This window comes from Haemorhous mexicanus, chromosome 2 (genome assembly GCF_027477595.1).
Source record: "Haemorhous mexicanus isolate bHaeMex1 chromosome 2, bHaeMex1.pri, whole genome shotgun sequence".
In the NCBI taxonomy this organism is placed as follows: Eukaryota; Metazoa; Chordata; class Aves; order Passeriformes; family Fringillidae; genus Haemorhous; species Haemorhous mexicanus.
Window position 1 is genome coordinate 96,696,421 of NC_082342.1, and position 19,098 is coordinate 96,715,518.

The following is a 19,098-nucleotide window of genomic DNA, read 5'->3' on the forward strand; positions in this document are numbered from 1 at the left end:
TTACTGAAGAGCCAACAGCCTTGAAAGAGTTTATTTAATGTAACACCTCCAGTTGCCCCTGGTCCAGCTGAGGGTGTTCCAGTCTTTTATTCTTCTTCAGTGTGAGGAGCTAAACTATCCAGATGTGCCCACAGCTGCACTCCTCTAAAAGCAGGCATGGCAATAAATGAATGAATGTTGCCTTTTGCCAATGCAGTGCCAAGTAGGACCCTTCCTTTCTAAGTTTACTGAGATATCTTTATAGATGAAGGAATTACTTTGTGTAGGAAGTTAGGAAGACTGAGAACAGGAAGCATAAAGGTGAGCAGGGAATGAATTTGCTGCAAAAAGGAGTAATATGGAAGGAAATGAAGCATCACTGTTATTTTCTTCATTGGGACACTTCCATATATATGTATAGTTAAAGAAAGGCATCACAAGGAAAACTGCTCCAACCCCAAAAGAAATGAATTCACAGTACTTTAAATGTAGGAAAATAACACAGTGGATGCCAGGGAGCTCTGATATCAGAAGATCAGCTACTGGTACCATGATAATTAAATAGATGGTAGAGTATAGGCGCAGAGATGCCACAGCCATGTTCTTCCACAGACTTAATATTATGTATACAAATGCTGAAATTAAATGGATCCAGAAAACACACACCTTTTGTCTTCTGTTGTTAGGGTGATTTTCTTTTCAGAGGAAATGCTGGATAAGGGGTCATAAAAGTAATTTCTTCCTTCCAAAAGAGTCTGTCCAACATTTTTTTAGATCTCAAACCTTTGAGGTATCCTAAAAAGTACTGGGCTTTAAGTGAAATTATTTGTATTTGTTCCGATTTTGAGTATTAAAAGTCCAAATTTTATGACATGCCCTACTTTGTAAAAATCCCTATTTCAAAAGAACAAGCTGCACACATAAAAGTTCAGCAGGTCTAACATTCAAGTCAGGATTGATTTAAAACACTCAGGAAATTTCTCTGTAACAGAAAGCGATATTTAACTGCCACATATAATTGTTAATTTTACATACAATCAACTATATAAAACTTACTCAGAATAAAAAGCAGGGTTTTTCCAGGACCATTCAATTTGATTACACAGACTAAGTGCTTACCCCTGAGGAACAGGCTGACAAATTTTAACACAGATAAAGGGTTCAGTAGAAGGATGTCAACTTTAATTTGGAACTTTTTTAAAATCACAGAACCATTAGGTTGGAAAAGACCTTTAAGATCATTGAGTACAAGCATTAATGCAGCACTGTCAAGTCCACCTATCATCTGTGTCCCTAAGTGCCACCTCTACACAGATTTTAAATACCTCCAGGGATGGAATGGGATGGATCTTAAAATGTGACCGCCCTTTTCCACTCGTACATCTTAAAAAGCAGAATTCAGTGCAGCTTTAGGGTGACAGAAAGCTTTTCCCTTTTTTATAAAGAGACATAGTGCAATGCTCAGGGAATGCAGTGAGGTGGGAAGATTCAGTTTGTGGCTGGTCTGGCTGACCTGCCAGACCCACCCACCTCTGGCAGATGTGCTGCCCCAAGGCTGCTGACCACCCCACACTGGGTGCTGCCCTCCCTCCTGGAATGCACCTCAAGCACTCTTAAAGGACTTGGCTTTCTCTTAATGAAAACGGAAAATTTTAAAAATCTTAAAGTCGGAAAGTAATCGTTCTATTACTCATCTAGAAATCTATTTTTATTAATCATTTAGAAATAGGAAAGTAATTTCCAACAACCACAAGGATATTTCATCTGCAGCCAAAGAGGCCATGGCCCAAACAAGATCTGTCTTGCTGCAGAATGTTCACACTCATCACAGGTCCTGCAATGCTGCTGTTGTGTCCTTTACAACAGAGCTTGAAAACTTCTCTCACTGTTTCCTTACCATATCTATTGCCCTCTCTATTTTAATGCAAACAATCCTCAGTAAATAAAGTAGCATTATTTTCTTATTTTTAAGCATTTGGTGGATGCTTAATACAGCAGGTACCATCAAAAGTGGCAGAAGATTCCAGGTAGGGAAAAAATTGCCTCTAAAAAAGGCAGTTTTCATTTCTTGACAAGCAAAAATCACTATATCTAATTTACAATGATTTGTTGTCCTCGGTTTTTGGTTTTTTTTTTTTTTGATTAGGATATTAAATAGTGTTTTCAGATCCCCTTTATTTTTCATTTAATATTCTTCATGGAATATGGTACTTCTCAAACAAGCCAAATTAAACTGATATTTCCTGGGAGATGATCTGCACAAACCCCTCAGTAGATGATGGCAAATGCCTGCACTTCAGTTTACAGTTACTCTGCTGCACTATGGTAGAACTGACAGAAAGAAAAAGGCAATCTAGATTTCTTTACATTGTAAGCCACATCCAAACCACCATTTCATGCTTCCTTGAAACAGAAAGACTGAATTTTTGCTTCAATAGGCTTATGGAGTAAGCCATAAGAGATATGGAGTGGAGAAGTCCTACTGTTAGTTTTCTCAAATGACCACAGTCCTAAACCATTACTGCTTTGGAAAGAAAAATATAGGCAAGAATGTATACATTTTCTTGTTTCTTTGACTACATATCATTGCTGCTTTTTCTTATTTTCCCTCTTTGACTCTTCAGAATTATTTCCAATCCAAAACAAGGATTCACTTGTCAGTGAAAAACTTAATACAATGCTGGGGGTTTTTCACTTGCTTAAAATGTAGAAAAATTAAGTGCTTTTTGATAAAAAAAAAGAGGTTTCCTGGTGTTCCCTTTCAAATAATTTAAGCTTTAAAATTACTAGATACTTAAAAAAACAAAATCACAACCGTGATTAAGAGCTGGCCCATAACTCCACAAAGATTAATGCAGAGGGAGACACTCACAGATGCACCCCCAGAGTACAGTACACCATTTCCTACTCCAGCTCAGGAGACATTGGTTTCTAACCCACCCAGATGCTGTCAGGTCAGCTGCAGAAAGTTACTGGTAATTAATCTCCAGAATTCCCCAAGAAGTGCAATCAAAGTATCTTCAATAGTGCTATTTTCAACAGTTGCTTTGTAATCATGCTGCTTGTGCACCTTATCTGTTTTCATTGAATCATGTAATATTTTATAAGATCTAAAAGTCTGAAGTGAGATTTCAAAAAAATTTCAGGTTATGTATTCTTGCCATTTCTCAAATGCTTCAAGTTTGTTTCTGCGAAATTTTGCTCTCAGCATTCTTCTCTTTACAAGATCAGTTTCAACAGGCTGTAAATTACTCCTTCAGCTGCCAGTTCCCTCCCAGAGCCTCAAAACATCAATGCCAAAGTCTGAATCGCTGAAGAAGAACACTTGGATCCTCTTCACCATTCCTACTTGTGTACCCAAGAGGAAGAACATTTTCAGGGTTGAATACTGTCAGTGCATCAGCAGAGCACAGACAAGCTGCATGGAGAACAGGGAGGTTAGTGTTAAGAAATGTAATTTAAAAGCAGAATTCCAAAGGGCAGCATAAAGATGAGGCTTAAGGATACCAGCTACCATGGAAGGCCCAACTTGAAAATTCACCTATAACAAGACCAACACGCATGAAAGGAAGGGTCTCTTCAGCCCCTGGAGACTGATCTGCACTAGCACCCCCTAAGATCCATTTACTTCAAGACCTCAACCAAGCCTTCAGAGAAAAACAAGACAGGCATTAAGGAAACAGTCACTTTTGCATCTGTAGTTCTTAGCATGGTAGGATCTGTCATTGCTAGCATCCCCCATTACAGAAGCAAAAACCATTATGTAACTTTGTCTGGAAGGCCCTATTTTGTAAAACCAAATAAATGCCATAAACAATAACATAAACATAAAACAATCTAACATAAACCATAAACAACCTAACAACTAATGTCTGAAGTCATGTCATCAAATACAGAAATCAGAGACTCTAAGTATCCAAAAGCTTTCCATAGCACAAAACTGCATGTATAAACTACTTCATCTTTCTAAGTATCAGATTTCTCTTCACTGTCAGATGTATGTACAAACAGGATATGTTGTAGAGTAATTATCAATGGTACAGTGGATTGCAAGCAAGGAATTCTCAAAAGCAGAGTAGTTTTAGATGGTTTAACTTTTCTTCCCTCACAGAATGAGGCAGCATGCTGTTCAAGAAACTAAACTGCTTGCTCTACAACAGAAAAAATATTTTCATTGTCTATGTTTTTCAAAGTGTAAAGGCAGCAAGAAGGGGAATGATAGCATTCAGAAAACAGAACACGAATAACTGCATTGTAAAATAGTTCTTTCACTCTCCTTTTGTCCCTTTTCTTTTCCCCTGACATTTGCAAGAGAATATTTAAAACTAAAGACTGGTTTCTCATGTAAAAGACAGCATCTGCCTGCTCTACCCACCTCCTCAATCCCCCAATAGGCTCAGCTTGTACACACAGAGATCATGGACCCTTCTGACGCAATACGAACTTAGAAGACCCAAAACAAATAGTAATAAAAGAAAGTCCAAGAAAATTTCGAGTCTTTTCTAGAGAGATCTCTTTAAAAAGATATACCTCATTAATGAAATTGAATTATCTGTGGGGGAAACACAGTAAGGTCTCAGATTCAAAGGTCGTTTAATACTTATGAATAAGACCCCAAATGCAAAGAGTTATGCAAACTCATACATAATTTCATGTGAACAGCTGCCTCCTTTTAGAAAGAAAAAGGAGTTTATGAAACATTTTAAAGCCTATTTTAGAAAGCAATCCCACCATGGAGTCACTGCCAGATGGCTATAAAATTTGACAAGCTACAGACAATGTTTTGTCAACATGTGTTGTGGTTTTTTTATACTGCCTAGTCTTCTCAGTACTGTATGTTATTTTCCCAATAAATACAGGAAACCCCTTTACAAACAGAAAGGCAGTCACAACTGTGACTTCTAATTCATGTACTTGTGATCCAGGTACACACAATGAAGCGATGCTAAATGTACTTGCTGAAAAACAATCTAACTCTTTAACAATACTTGCTCAACAGAGTTTCTCTTTCTTAAAGTACAACAATACAGGTTTTAAATTATTTTTTCTGGTATAATAACACAACCAAACTGTTCCATAGATTTTTTTTTTTGGCTCAAACAGTTGAAGCTAATCATAAGCATCACTAAAATCTTCTAACACAATATATGATATCATACTCCTTTCAGTCAGAGCAAAAACACTCCTCTGTGAGAACATATACATGTACCCCATATTGAATTACTTAGACAAATTAAACCAATGTCCTGCCAAAATTCTATTATATGGCACATGTACTAGCAACTCCTTGCAGCAGCTCTCTGATCTCCAACTCCAAAAAAGCAGTTAAGACCCAACAATATGCAAACAATAGCACTGAGCTTTAAAAGGCAAGATTTTAAAAGTGTTCAGAAAACAAGATGCTGTAAGGAAATATTTACACACACATACAGAGGCTATGTTTAGACTTGTAAATACCAACCTTTTTTGTAGTTTTGTCCAAAATCCAAAACATGTTGTGCATCTCCTTTAATTAGGTATTTAATGCAAGAACAGCATAAATGACACGGCATTTGAGAAACTCATGTATCAAAAGGTCCAAGTGTGCATGTTAAACTCTCCTCAAATGCAGTACAGGCTTAGTGCAGTGCATTTAGATTTTGCAGTGAACTTGTTACCAAGGAAACCAGCAGCTGCAGGTGTTTTCCCATACACCAGGGAATGAAAATTCAGCAGTGAGCTTATCTACTTAGTATTTTAGTCACACATTTTTTTGGTCTCAATAACAAACTATTTCTCAAACTCTGTTAGATGACCAGACTGCATTAAAAAAATAATTTAAAAAACCTTCCCCTACACACATGACCTTACTGAACAGTAAACAGCACCTTTAAATGTTTTTTTCTTTCTTCTTCTCCAGCCCCCTCTCCAAAAGTGCCCTACCTCCCTTGCTTTGTCTCCTTCAATAAAAGTGTGCAAAACCCACCCTGTGCAATGGGTTTTCATCCCAAAAAGTGCTCTAACAGCTTGGCAAGGCTTCAGCTCCCAAGAAACAATGCTGACTTGGGAGAGGTTACAGGAATGCCTATTCCAATCATACAGCATAGCTTTGCAAACTTGCACCATGCTACAGAGGTATCATCATGATTGGTATGATTCATGCTTCTTAGGATGAGGATTAAAATACAATAACTTAGTAAAACCATAATGGAGCTGCAAGGTACAAAATCCTCTTTCAATGCAGCTCTTCCACAGGACACTGAATCAGTAACTCACACAATGCTTGCTTCTCATTTATGATACGGACTGGAAAGCCAATAAATACAAATGATAATACAGGCACTGTATTTGTTTTTTAAGCAGCCTCTTTTCTCTGAGTAAGATACTGGAATATTTATAAATCTTCTGAGCTCCTAAAGCATTTTTCTACTTGTCCTCTTCCAGTGTTACTGAATCAACAGCAACATCTACTGGGCACAGAAGGGCAAGATTCATTTTCTTGGAAGAGATTAAAGGATCAGGTACAGGACCATAAAATACTTACAGTATCTATTTCTGGACACTTTGGCAGTCACTGTGAAACCAGAAATGAACTAAACTTTTAAATATGCATTTGCTTTGTCTTCACCTCCTCAGAAGGGAAACAAACCCAACAGAAAGATGGACAGAGGGACGACACTTACTCCTGGCTGCCTTTGGAAACACCATATTACATAAGGACATATATATATGACAAATAACATGTTACAGTTAGGAATATTAGATACACTGGGCTAACAGAATCAGTTGACAAGAATTCTGCCAGTAAAAGTATTCAAATATTCTTCAAGTTCACGCAAGGAGAGTTTTATGATGAAACTTTTTGCTCTTTAAATCTGTTTTCCCTCTTCGCTTAATAATTACATGGATTTGCAAAATAAATGAGTAAATAAATAAAGCAGACCCCACCAAACTGATACCAACCAAAGAGCAATGACTAAAAACCAACCAGATCAGACCAAGCAGAAGTTCTTCAAAACTTCACAAAGAACAAGATGAACACATATAAACCTAATAAATGCTCAGAACAAGGATTCCAAAGAACTTTGCCCTAATAACACCCAGTATTTGCCTTTCATAATAGAACCTACCGGGGGCTAAATTCCCTAACTAGAACATAATAACTGGAGCCTTGTGAGAGGAGCACAGGACAATCCATATTTCTGACACGCTCACCTAAGCAATCCAAAGAAAATGACAATGTTACAAGCTCAGCTGCCTCCTTGTTGGTGCCCTTCTGCAGGGACTGGTGTTTCACCTGCCTGCGGAAAGGCACACACTGATCAGGGCTCACAATCACAGCCCTTGCCTGGATTTTGACATCTACACAATTCCCTCTTTTAAAATGCAATCAGATGAGAATAGGATCTCTGCTCCAAGCACTCACCCTGCACCACAACACAAGTGATTATTTATTAGAAGTGTAAGTGCTAGTGGAAACTGAGAAAACTCAAGACTTTCCTACTACAACTTGGAGCCACAGTCAGCAGCAAACCAAGTTTCCCCTTGCTACCACCCCCTCTGGTCTAGTGACTCTTCAATTCTTCAATACAGTGTCTTCAGCCACCCAGGAAGAGCTCAGCAGCCAGACTGAGAATCCACACAGACTTCCAGGCTGAGGAGGAAACTGGAGAGATTCTTTTCCTGGGCAAGTGCTTCACTTGCTTTGCTGTGGCATATGTCAGGAACCCCAATGCCATTGTACCCCTTCTGCATGAAGCTGACTGCCCTGCCATTTGAGAAACCAAACAAGGTGTGTGCAGGGCACATGAAGCAGCTCAAGAACACCAAACTGAAGACACCCTCCTTAAGAATGACAGCAGCTCTGTGTTGTGGCACATATCACAGTTGTGAGAGCCACAATACAGAGAGTATCGTCATACAGTTTCAGATGGCTTTAACCCAGAGTAACACCACCGCACATCAGAGGGCTGCAAGAGTCTGCCCTTCTTGTTCTTTAGCCCAGCCTTTTGTATCCCTCCTGTTCATGCACTGCACCCGTGTGCCCTCTGTTCCCTTTGGTGGTTGGTCAGTGCACCTGGGTACTCCATGGCTCATTGCTTTCAATGCTGCTCACCTGCTTTTCACAGCTGTACCCACTGGGGACGAGGCTCAGCCACAGCCCCACTCCCAATTACCACAAACTGTGTGCCTGCAGCTCTGGGCAAAGGTAAGAGAACCCACGATGAGGCAGCTCAGTCCTCATCGAGGAAAAACTGCTGAAGGAATTACCCCCTCTCAGACTGTAAACACCTGAATGTACCAAAGTGCCCCAAACACTGGCACTGTTCTGCCTCTGCTGCTGGGGAGCCTCTTCCTTTGCAGTGAACAAAAGTCCAGCAGTGCTGCTGGAGCCCCACCAGTCGGTAAAACAGGAAAACCCAGCTGCTCCATTTGGGACTGGTCCTGGCTGCACACACAGATGCCATTTTGATACCTTCTGTAATCTCACTGAGAGCCCTCCTATGTAAACATGTTTTGCAGCAGTAAAAAGGGCAGGCACGGGCTCTTTTCTGTGCAATGAGGGATGCCCAGGTATACAATACACCACATGAGACCATTGCTCTGCACTGAAACCACACAGAGGCACAGTACAGCACACCAACAGCAAATTTCAATACACAGTATTACAGAATATACAGTCTGTGTCCTACAATGAGGTGTTTCTCAAAAGAAGCAATAATAGGGAAGGGAAAAAAGTACAAAAGCAAATATGTGTAATGTAGCATTTTTTCTGTATTTTTCCCCCTACTCCTCTGACTCCAAGCCCTGTCTGTGGAAAAAAGCAACTGTTAGTATTTCACATGGAAAAAAAATCTGTCCAGAACACAAAGAATGCTAGTGAAGAGGATTTCAAGCAGCATTAAGAGAGCTGACTGCTTCTAGGCCCACCAGCCTTATTTCAATTGGGTTTCTTGGCAATTCCTGACATCATTACAGAATGTTCTTTGCACATTCCTGGCCTCATGCATGTATCCACACACCTTACTGGAAATAGAAGCTGTTGGCAAGACTGCCTGGCTTTCAAGGACTTGCTCCCTACCTCAAAGAAACCTCAGCAGAAGCACCACTAATGTGTTCTCCCCGAAACCTTCACCTTTGAACAGGTTTCCTTGGCAGCAATTAATTCCAGGTTCCTAATTTTCCACTGAATCTGTCATTTTCAGTGTAGCTGTTTCTTCCCATGATTTTCAGATGGAAGTGACACATGTTGCAGGGATACCACAAGGTCTTCCCTCCTTTCTGCACACACTGAGTAAATAAGTACATTTCCCCAGGTAAGTCTTGGCAAAACAGGTTGCACAAATTTGACAGCAGGAAATTTTCACTGACAGACTCCAGATACAACAGCAAACTTACTTCCCTCTTCTCTGTATAAAGAGTTGTTTAACAATGTCAGTGGAAAACATATTAGTGTGATCAATAATTAGTTAGGATGACATTTGAAGACTACAATCATCTAATTATGTGCAACAAAGAATTTTAGAGAATCACAATTTTTCTAATGCCCCCTGTGATCAACAAAAAGGCTTAAACAGATATAAGCTGAGCTGAGAAAATAAAACTTCTCACTGAACAACTTAAATTGCCTCCAGCTATAGCAGAAAGCAAAACCAGAGCTGAAAAGAAACTTCAATATTTGATTTCATTATTCTCAGCTCTATCTGTTACCAAAGTTCCCTCCTCCTATGTAATGAGGGTTTGACTTCCTAAACGCTAAAAGAGAGTGCACTGATTAGCCCCAGAAAATCTGTGCATTTGCATGAAACCCTGAGTAATTCCTCAGTGCCAGAGGCAACAACTGAACCAACATTTAATCTGGGTATTGGCTAGAACTGAGGCAAAGCAATTTATTTCCATGACAAATGGTCCAGCACAAACAGTCCAGCTGGAAGCCAGTGAGGCTGTGTAAACCCCACATTTTCCCTACAGATACATAGATGACACTGATATGATATTAAGGCAGCATGTGAGACCTTGTCACTCAGATGGTTCCTACTGCACCTATCCAAGACGTAACATTTACATTCACAACTTCTACATCTTCTCAACTCAAGGAGCAAGTGCCAAATCCAGCAGGCAGCCTGCCCTTACAGAATAAGCCAGTTTCTAACACAGAGTTTGGGTTTTTTCTGTTTACTTATTATAATCAAGCAGATTTACAAAGATATCAACTGCCTACAGATGCAGGAAAATGGGATTTACAAATACCTAAGCAGGTTAGACATGTAACTCCTCTTGAATTTCAATTATGCTGCTGCTGAGACACTTTTCCAATTTCTTTGGAGCCACCTGAGGCACTGAAAGCACAAAGGTACTCATGTCAGGGACTAAACAGAATTGACAAAGATTTCCTGCTTTAGTTTCAGCAAGCATCTATTGCTTCATCCTGCACTAAGAATATCTGAAAAGCAAAGCATAATTTAAATAAAAAGAGAAAGATTCATTCAGATGCATCACAAAAGCTACGAATTTTCTCAATAAACTAAATATTACTGCTTTCCCTTCAGATTAAATGGCTATAGATTTTAAATAGATTATAAACCAAAGAACACCTATAACTTGTGCTTGTGACATCTCTCTGAAATATTTCTCAACAGAGTTCAAAGAGCTTTGAAGAAAGAATTAAATACGCTTTCATGCCTTTGATAAAAGCTAAGAGCAATTTCAGGCAGGACCACTTCCAGGAAAATGGTTTTTCTTCAGCAAGCAGCAGCTGAACTGAAAAGCCATCAAGTGTGGCACTTAATTACAGAGACAGACAGATAGATGCACACATATAGACATACACACACGGATTTTTACTTCTGACATTGCCAAACTACCTCTGCATAGCTCATTGTTAGCTGGCAATGTCTTTTTACACTAATGAAGCTTTTCTGCTCTAACTTCTTGAACTGAACAAGAAGTTATTTTTATATATTCCATATCTGTTGTAATTCCCAGGAAATAGGGAATTAGAGTAAGATGTTTAATATTAATTTCATTTAAGAGGGTGGTTAACTTGTACAGCTTAGAAGTCTTAAGAGGAAAATCCTGACAAGACTCCTACTGATTTTAATCAGACTGGATTTCACTGCTCTATTACTCAAAGCAGCAACATGACACAGAAGAGGTTTACCACGCACGGGCTTTCTTTTCCATGTTGTTAGACAGATTATTCCAATTAGTTTTAAACGTGTCTCATTTTGAGGAGTAAAGCTCATAAGAATTTGCCAAATTCCCTCAGTTGAAATTCAGTTTTAATAAAAAGCAGCTCCTTTAGCTAACACATAAAAACACTGGCTCACAAACACATGCTGAGACCAGTACCAGTCCTACAGCAGCCAGCAAGGGAACAGGCTTGTAAAGACATTTATAGGCAAATAGCCTCCAAAAATGGGAAATGCTAACTCTGCACACCTAATATTTTCTGTATCTTACTTCACATCATCATGTGCAGCATGCACTTCACATCAATCAAAACTAATACCAAACAGAAAGCTCTACATGGATTTTCTTTTAAGCTCCACAGCAAAACACAACCAGTCTTTAACGGCCAACCCACTGATACCAAGGAGATAAAGAAAAGTGCACTGCAAAACAAATAGCCTTTTCTGCCAAAAAATTGTGTTGAGCCCAAATCTATGTTCATAAAAACAGAAAACAAATCCCAGGTTCCCCATCCTTGAGCATTGTGACAGATGCTGCCAGGGACAACAATAGCTCCCAGCTACGTGCTGGACCGTGTATCACTAAGTGGCTTGTGTATTATGGCTTAGAGACTCCTGCCCTAGTTGGCTTGTATTTAAAGGTAAAAAAGGTCATGGGCTATTTAGCACCTGCACAACTGAGAAGCAGACTGAGGCTGAGAAGTCTGTAATGCCATCTGCAGTCCACAGAAGATGTACCAATGTTAATGAAAGTACATTGGTGTCACACCCATGAAACAAAGTGGTCTTCTTGAAGATGCTTCTGGAATTCTAACAAAAAGGAAATCTTCAATTGCCTCACATATTTTGGTGTTGACACTTTATTTTTGGATATGCAAACTACCTCATAGAAAATACTCAGCATGATATTCATAGCCTCATTTTTCACATGTACCTTCTAGCTGTACCAATCTATTTTATAAGTTATCCCCTGCAAAGAGAACTTTTTCATGAAGTTTTTAGTGGAAGCATACTGCAATGTACACAATTTTGCTAATTAAAATTAAACTTCTATTAAGACATCAAATCTGATAAAACTTCTTGGAGAATATAAAACAGCTCCAAGAATCAAGGAACTTTCTACATATATTGCGTAAATGAAAGACTTCTCCCTAAAAATGCAATGACACACTTCTAGCTACCAATAAAAGCAGCTTCTAAGAGACAGATTTCAGTTTCTTAGTTTTTAATTAAGATTTTTAAAGGTTGCCTTTGTACACTACCAAGGAATAGAAAGACCTCGATCCAAAACAGCACTTACTACTGTTTTTCTGAAAAGGCACTTAATTTAAAACAGTATAGTTATTGTAACAATGAATACCCACAATGTTTCCCTTGTACATTACTTTGGAAATCTTGTATTTACACAGTTCTGACTAGTGGAAGCAAAGGGCTTATACATGTAGCTGAAGTTATACTACGGGTTCTGAGTATAACTGAAGTTACCAGATGTACAAATGTTTAAGAAAAATGTTGTTTTTTCCCCTGTTCTGATGCAGGTGATGAGTCATCAGTGATCTCGATAATGTAACCTGAGCATCGTGTTCTAGTCATGTTGCAGATGTACATAATTCAGTTAAAGCTGTCACCTTCAGTAATGCCACTGAAGTACCTAAAAGGGTGTTTATGTATGGAAAACAATGCAATTTAACATTTCGAGATGATACCACGCACATTTCTTTCAAAGAGCATGAGTGCAACAGACGAGCACTTCAAGTGCCTGTGAGTGCAACAGCTGATATTGTGCTTTGCAGCATGGCTACAAGTGTTGAATTGGCACATCACAGTCACTTTGCTGTCTTTTCATCTGCCTTGTAATTTCAGATGAAAAAAAGTCAACCATCAGGTAAATTGATAAAATGACACACATTTTATAATTTGAAATTATTAAAAAATATTTTCCTACTCCTTAAGTATGTCATCTTAGGTGAGCATGGATTAAGGAGAATTCAGAATTCACTCAGTTGTCACCTGCATTCTTGGATTCTTCAAAACCTGGGCAGAGTCATGACAGTCTCTTACTTTTGTAAAAGCTTTGACTGTAGCACCCTCTTGGCTATTTCCTACTACTTCAGCAATTACAGCTCCCAAGATGTAACAGTACCAGATCTTGAAACCACCAAAAGTTTCCTCTGCTGCATCATGGCAGCAGGCTAAAAACCCCTGCAGGAAAAGATTATATTCCAAACAGACCTGAACTGCAAAGGGAAAAATTATCCAAACAAATAAAGAAAAGGTGTCAACCATTTGAAGGGAGAGAGAAAACAAATAATAATTGGTGTATACAAATAGGTCTCCAAGCACATCACTCCTCAAGTCCAATTCCACACAGGTAGAACAACATAACAGGCACTGAGAAAATATAGAAATACTAATTTTTAATTTTTAAAATTATTATTAGTAAAGGCTCATTATTGTCTTCCATGCCTCCATTCATTTCCAGTATCTTTCCATTTTTCAGGCTCTGCTGAAGACAGGAGAGGGAAGGCTGAATTACACACAGCATTTGAATTGAGGCAAGAGTACACACAAGCTGGTCTGATGCTGTGATGTTCCCATCTCACTTGTGCTCTGCCCCAAGCTGAATTTTGCATGCTGGTTCATCTGTCCCTTTCAAGCTCGACTCTTAAAGCTTTCAAGATGTAGTATCTTCTCTCTATGTGTGCACTCACAGACACAATGAAGACCTGATATTAATTATAACTTCTAGGAAGACACTGCAGTAAAAATATTGCTGTTAATAAAGTATCAACAGCACAGCAGATGAGTTCCTGGGGAGGGAGAGGGAATTAAAACTTCAGCAACAGCAACATATGGTTTAAATAAAAGCAGAAAGATGCTCTCCATCATACAGTATTATTAGTCTGCATGGGAGACTAACTCCCCTCACATTTGCTTTCAGAAGTCAAAAATAACAAGAGAGAAAACTCCAACATTATCTTCCATGGCAGCGTCTCTCTTTCCCATGAGAAGACTCTGAGGATTAGTTTCACAGAACAAGGCACTATGGTTCCCTTCACCAACAGAAAAAATACCTCCTTGTTTTTTTTGATATAAATATTTGAATAAGTATTAAACTAGAGTAAACCATCTTCTCATTTTAAACGTTCACCACGTTAGCTCTTTTCAGACCAGACTCTTTTTAGCATTCCCTTGATAAAGTCAGAAAATCTTAACATAAAAATTGCATGAATTAAGAGCAATGATGTGTTAAAAATCAAACCCCAATAAAATATCCACAAACAATGATTCAGTCAATCCTCAATACTAGCAACAACAGAATTAAACATGGCACAGAAAACCTTTCCTACTTAATTTACTAAAGTTTACGAACTTAAGCAGAAAATTATCTACCACTAAGTTTCTCAAGTAGTCTCTGCCTAGTTCTGGGAAAGCTCCTTTCCCAGTCTACACACTGTTGTCATCAAGTCAAAAGAAAACAAACATACCTTTTTTTTTTGAAAACTACATCCCACTTTTTCCAGGGATAAAGATGCGCTTTGCAGTTTCAATTAATGGCTTGCAATTCAGCTGTCAGGCCAGACACGGATATAATCCCCAATGAAAAATCTGCTACTTCCCAGGCCAGGAAACTTAGTTCAGAACTTCTTCCACTAAACCTCATGTCTCTTTTACATACACTGCAGGGATAGAAGGGCAGCAGCCACAGCTAAAAGATTAAGTTAGCACAGTCAAGTATGTGCTGGCTAATATAGGCAGTCTCATGCCTATGAAGTACACCTTACACTCAGCTCCTGGTGTGCCTTCACGGCTTTCATTTCAATCCCTGCAGTTTACTAAGCTTCCCTTGTTGATAAACCAGTCAAGCATTGATTCACTGACGCTTCAGCAGAGACTAAACATGCAACTTTGAACCCAACACAGCTCTCCCCTGAATTTCTGGGGAGGGGAAGTAGCAATTTGCCATTTGTTGAAACCCTCCAGATGACACAATAGAGAACCATCTTTCCTCTGACTTCCTACTCCAGGCCTGCCTTCCTGAGACTTCTTTGTTTCTTCTTCTACCACAGAAGCACAGTGCTCTTAGCCTGGCTTAAATCACTGAGATGGAATCAAGTACACCCAGCTCACCCCTGGCAGTGGCTTGTTTCACTAGAGACTTCATTAAGAACAAGCTAGAGACTGCACAAACTCTTTAAGTAGTTTGTTTAACAACTGCCCCAGTTAGGTCTAAATCTTCTCAGCTGGAATCAAGTCCACATTTTCTTGCTCCTATTCTAATGGTTATGGACAACAAGAAAATTGAAACAAGCAAATATTCACCTTCCATAAGCAGCACAGATCTCCACTAGAAAGTCAGAATATGTGTGATTTCCCTTCAGTTTTCTCTTGTAGTCTAGATACACACCTTATTCCCACAGAAATCATGTCTGATCAACCCTGACATCATCCTCTGGAATTACTGCAGGGTTTTTTGCATCTTTCCTTGTTGCCTTCAAAAGAAACCTCCTTCTGGCTGAGACATCACTGGTACAAAAGCAAAGTGATTACTCTAATCACTGCTTCCTGTTAAGTCAGAGCAGACTATGAATCATTCTGCAGTAGCAACATCATTAGTTCATTCCAGCTAGGACAAAGGAGTCATATCCTGTTTTATAATTGTGTATTAAATTTTAGTATTTTAGTGAATTCCACCTCTCCAGTTTTGGAACATCTTTCCAGCTTAGAGAGGTTTGCATAAATATATTTAGGTATTTAATTACCTAATTAAATTTAATTACCTAGGAGCCTTTTTAAAAACGTTTTTCAAAATGAAATGAAGATATGCTAATAAAGACCAAATGTCATCAGATGCAACTGCTAGTCAAATGATAAAATTACTGTCCATGTGCACTAGTACCACAGAACAGCTTCTATTCATACATGAAATATGTGACAACCTCCTGCATAGGTAAATATAAGATCAGATGGTACAGTAAAAAAAAAAGTATGCTTAGTCCCAGCAACCATAAACTAGCACTCACTACAGTTTTCTGCTTATGGTCCACAGCAACAAAAGTAATGTGATATGGTGCAGAGTTATTTTTTTCTTTCTTCTCAGCAGTTTCTCAAAACTATGATTTTAAAACTATAGGAAGATGTGCAAATACCAAGCCCTTCCTACGGAAGGTAGGTCAGGTTTCTCTGGGATAGCTATTTTTTGCTAAACAATTAATTCTTGGAATGATTTTAATTTTTTTATAACAAGCATCAGTCCTCCCAAGTACAGGTTTTCACTGGCTGCTATTAAATGTTTGTTTTCGTGGTGACATCAGCCCCCTCCAGTGAATACTCAGCTATTCCTTTTCTTGGGCTCCCTGCCCTACTCTCATTGTTAGAGATAAGATACAAATGCTAAAATTCTTGAAGCCATCCGTCCTCTTCTTAATAGTCTGGCAGCCAGCCAGCCAGTTTCAAAATATGCCATATTTTTCTCACCTGCCATGATTTCTGTCACCTCTTGCTTATCTTGCACAAGCTGCATGGTATCTGAGACCACAACCTGATGGCTGGTATCTTCTTCTTTCTCTTCATTAGGCTGGTTGGCTGTTGCAAAGCAGTTGCAGCTTCCAGTTTCTTTGCACAGGAGCAGGGTCCGATACCAGTAGTCAGACATGAAAACTCTGTGAGCTGATTTCTGAAATACAACAACAAACAGAAAATTGTTTTCTGCAAAACATAAGGAAAAAACCTAGCTACTTGAAAGAAGAGGCTCAAATGCTAAGGATAACAATTGCATACGAATTATCATATCTTTGATTTTATTTGAAGAAAACATATGTGGCTTGCAAGAGTCACCCATGGTATAGTACCCAAAGTAAAAAGTTTGAGTTCCCTGTAATTTCTCAAAATGTTTATATCAAAGGTCAGGAAGCTAATATAAAAAAAAACAAAAAAAACCCCAGTATACAAGTATCAAATCACGCATGATCTGCATAAAAGCAAAAAAACCATTATTACTCTGTATTTTTCACAGAACAAGTCAATATTTATCTTAAAAGCCAAGTTTATCTAAAGCCAAGTTTAACTAGGTGAAAGTACACACCAGAACATGGGTTGTCAAAAAAGTGAAAGAAAAAAAATAATGATAGAAAAGGACAAGATACTACAATTGCCATTATATGGGAGGCTGAAATTACAGTTCGAAGTTTTCATAAACAAATTAACTGAATGAAACCTTGCCACTTGAAATCTGGCAGGAAGAGAAGATGCTTTGGTTTGACACAGCACCCAGTTCCTTCACTGCTGCCCTCTTCCTGAGCAGAAGGAAGCAGCAACAACTCCCTTAGCCTAGAAGGAGCTAGAAATTACCAGGCTTATTATACGTGTCTGCAGATGAGAGAGCAAGCACATCCCTAAACACCTGCAAGATTCCCAGTTTATGCCAGAGAACTACAGAGAGGTTTGGTTCTTAACATAAACAAAAATCACCCCCTTCTTGAAACAACAACTAAAACAGCATTAACTGTGAAAGATTTTGTCCACATGAGGAAACATCTTGATCTTTCCAAGATGATCTTTCCCACTGTTAAAGGTAGCTGGGAACTCTGCAAATCTGAATCATTGAACAGTTTGACTTATAAAGCCACAAAGCCCAATCCTCCTACAACAAGCAACTCAGTGAGGTTGCTCAGAACCCTGTCCAACCTGACCTTGAATGTTTCCAGAGATGGGACATCTACCACTTCTCTGGGCAACCTGTTCCAATGTCTCACCACCCCACTGTAAAACAAACAAACAAACAAAACCCCAAACAACCAAACAAAAAGCCCCTCCTTTCCTACATCTAATATAAAATCAATCCTTCTTCAGTTTAAAAATATTATCCCTTTTTCTATCTCCAAATGCCCTTGCAGAAAGTCCCTCTAGATTTCCCACAGGTTCCCTTAGCTACTGGAAAGTGCTCTAAGGTCTCCCTGGAGCCTTCACTACTCCAGACTGAACAACCCCAACCATCTCAGCTTGTCTTCACAGGAGATGTGCTTCAGCCCTGTGTCCATCTTCATGGCCCTCCTCTGGACTCACTTCAACATGTCCACATCTTCCTGATGCTAGAGACCCCAGAGCTGGATGCAGCTCTCCAGGTGGGCTCTCACCAGAGAGAAGGGCAGAATCCCCTCCCTCAACCTGCTGCCCACACTGCTTTTGATGTGGCCCAGGACTCAATGGCTTTCTGGGCTGCAGGTGCACATGGCTGAATTGTGTCCAGCAGCACCTGGACACTGCCTCATCCACGAGCACCCCCAATCCCTTCTCAACAGGGCTGCTCTTGAGCAGCTCATTCCCCAGCCCAGATGGATACCAGTGGTTGCCCTCACCCACGTGCAGCACTTTGCCTTTGGCCTTTACACCACATGAGATTCCTAGGGGCTCATTTCTTGAGCTTGTCCAGGTCCCTCTGGATGGCATCCTGTCCTTCAGATGTGTCAACAGCACCACTCAGCTTGGTGTCATCTGCAGACTTGCAGGGAGTGCACGCAATCCCTTTGTCATTGGTGAAGATATTCAGTAACACTGATCCCAGTGCAGAGCCCCGAGGGACATTACTTGTCACTGATGTCCATCAGGACTCTGAGCCATTGACACCACCCTCTGTATATGACCATCCAACAAACTCCTCATCCACTGAACAGTCCACCATCAAATCCAACTGTCCCCAGTTTTGAGAGAAGAATGTTGTGGGGCACCATGTCAGAGGCTTTACAGACATCTGTAACCCTTCCTTCGTCACTTGATGTGGCCACTCCATCATAGACAACCACTAGGATGATCAGACAGGACATGCCTTTGGTGAAGTCATACTGGCTGTCCCTAATCACCTCCCTGACCTCCATGTGCCTGAGCACAGCTTCCAGGAGGATCTGTTCCATGATCTTCCAGGCACAGAGATGACGCTGACAGGTTGGCA

At 39.6% G+C, this 19,098-nt stretch overlaps 1 protein-coding gene across 2 annotated transcripts in view; it reads right to left on the reverse strand.

Moving 5' to 3' along the window:
• MCF2L (MCF.2 cell line derived transforming sequence like) overlaps positions 1 to 16,817 on the reverse strand; it is a 145,076-nt gene extending 128,259 nt beyond the window's left edge. For both annotated transcript variants that reach the window (XM_059839656.1, XM_059839668.1), the window contains exon 1: positions 16,629 to 16,817. In XM_059839656.1, the coding sequence (XP_059695639.1) occupies positions 16,629 to 16,806 (178 nt within the window). In that variant the 5' untranslated portion in view covers positions 16,807 to 16,817. The remainder of the gene's footprint in view (positions 1 to 16,628) is intronic.
• Between the last annotated feature and the right edge of the window lie 2,281 nt (positions 16,818 to 19,098).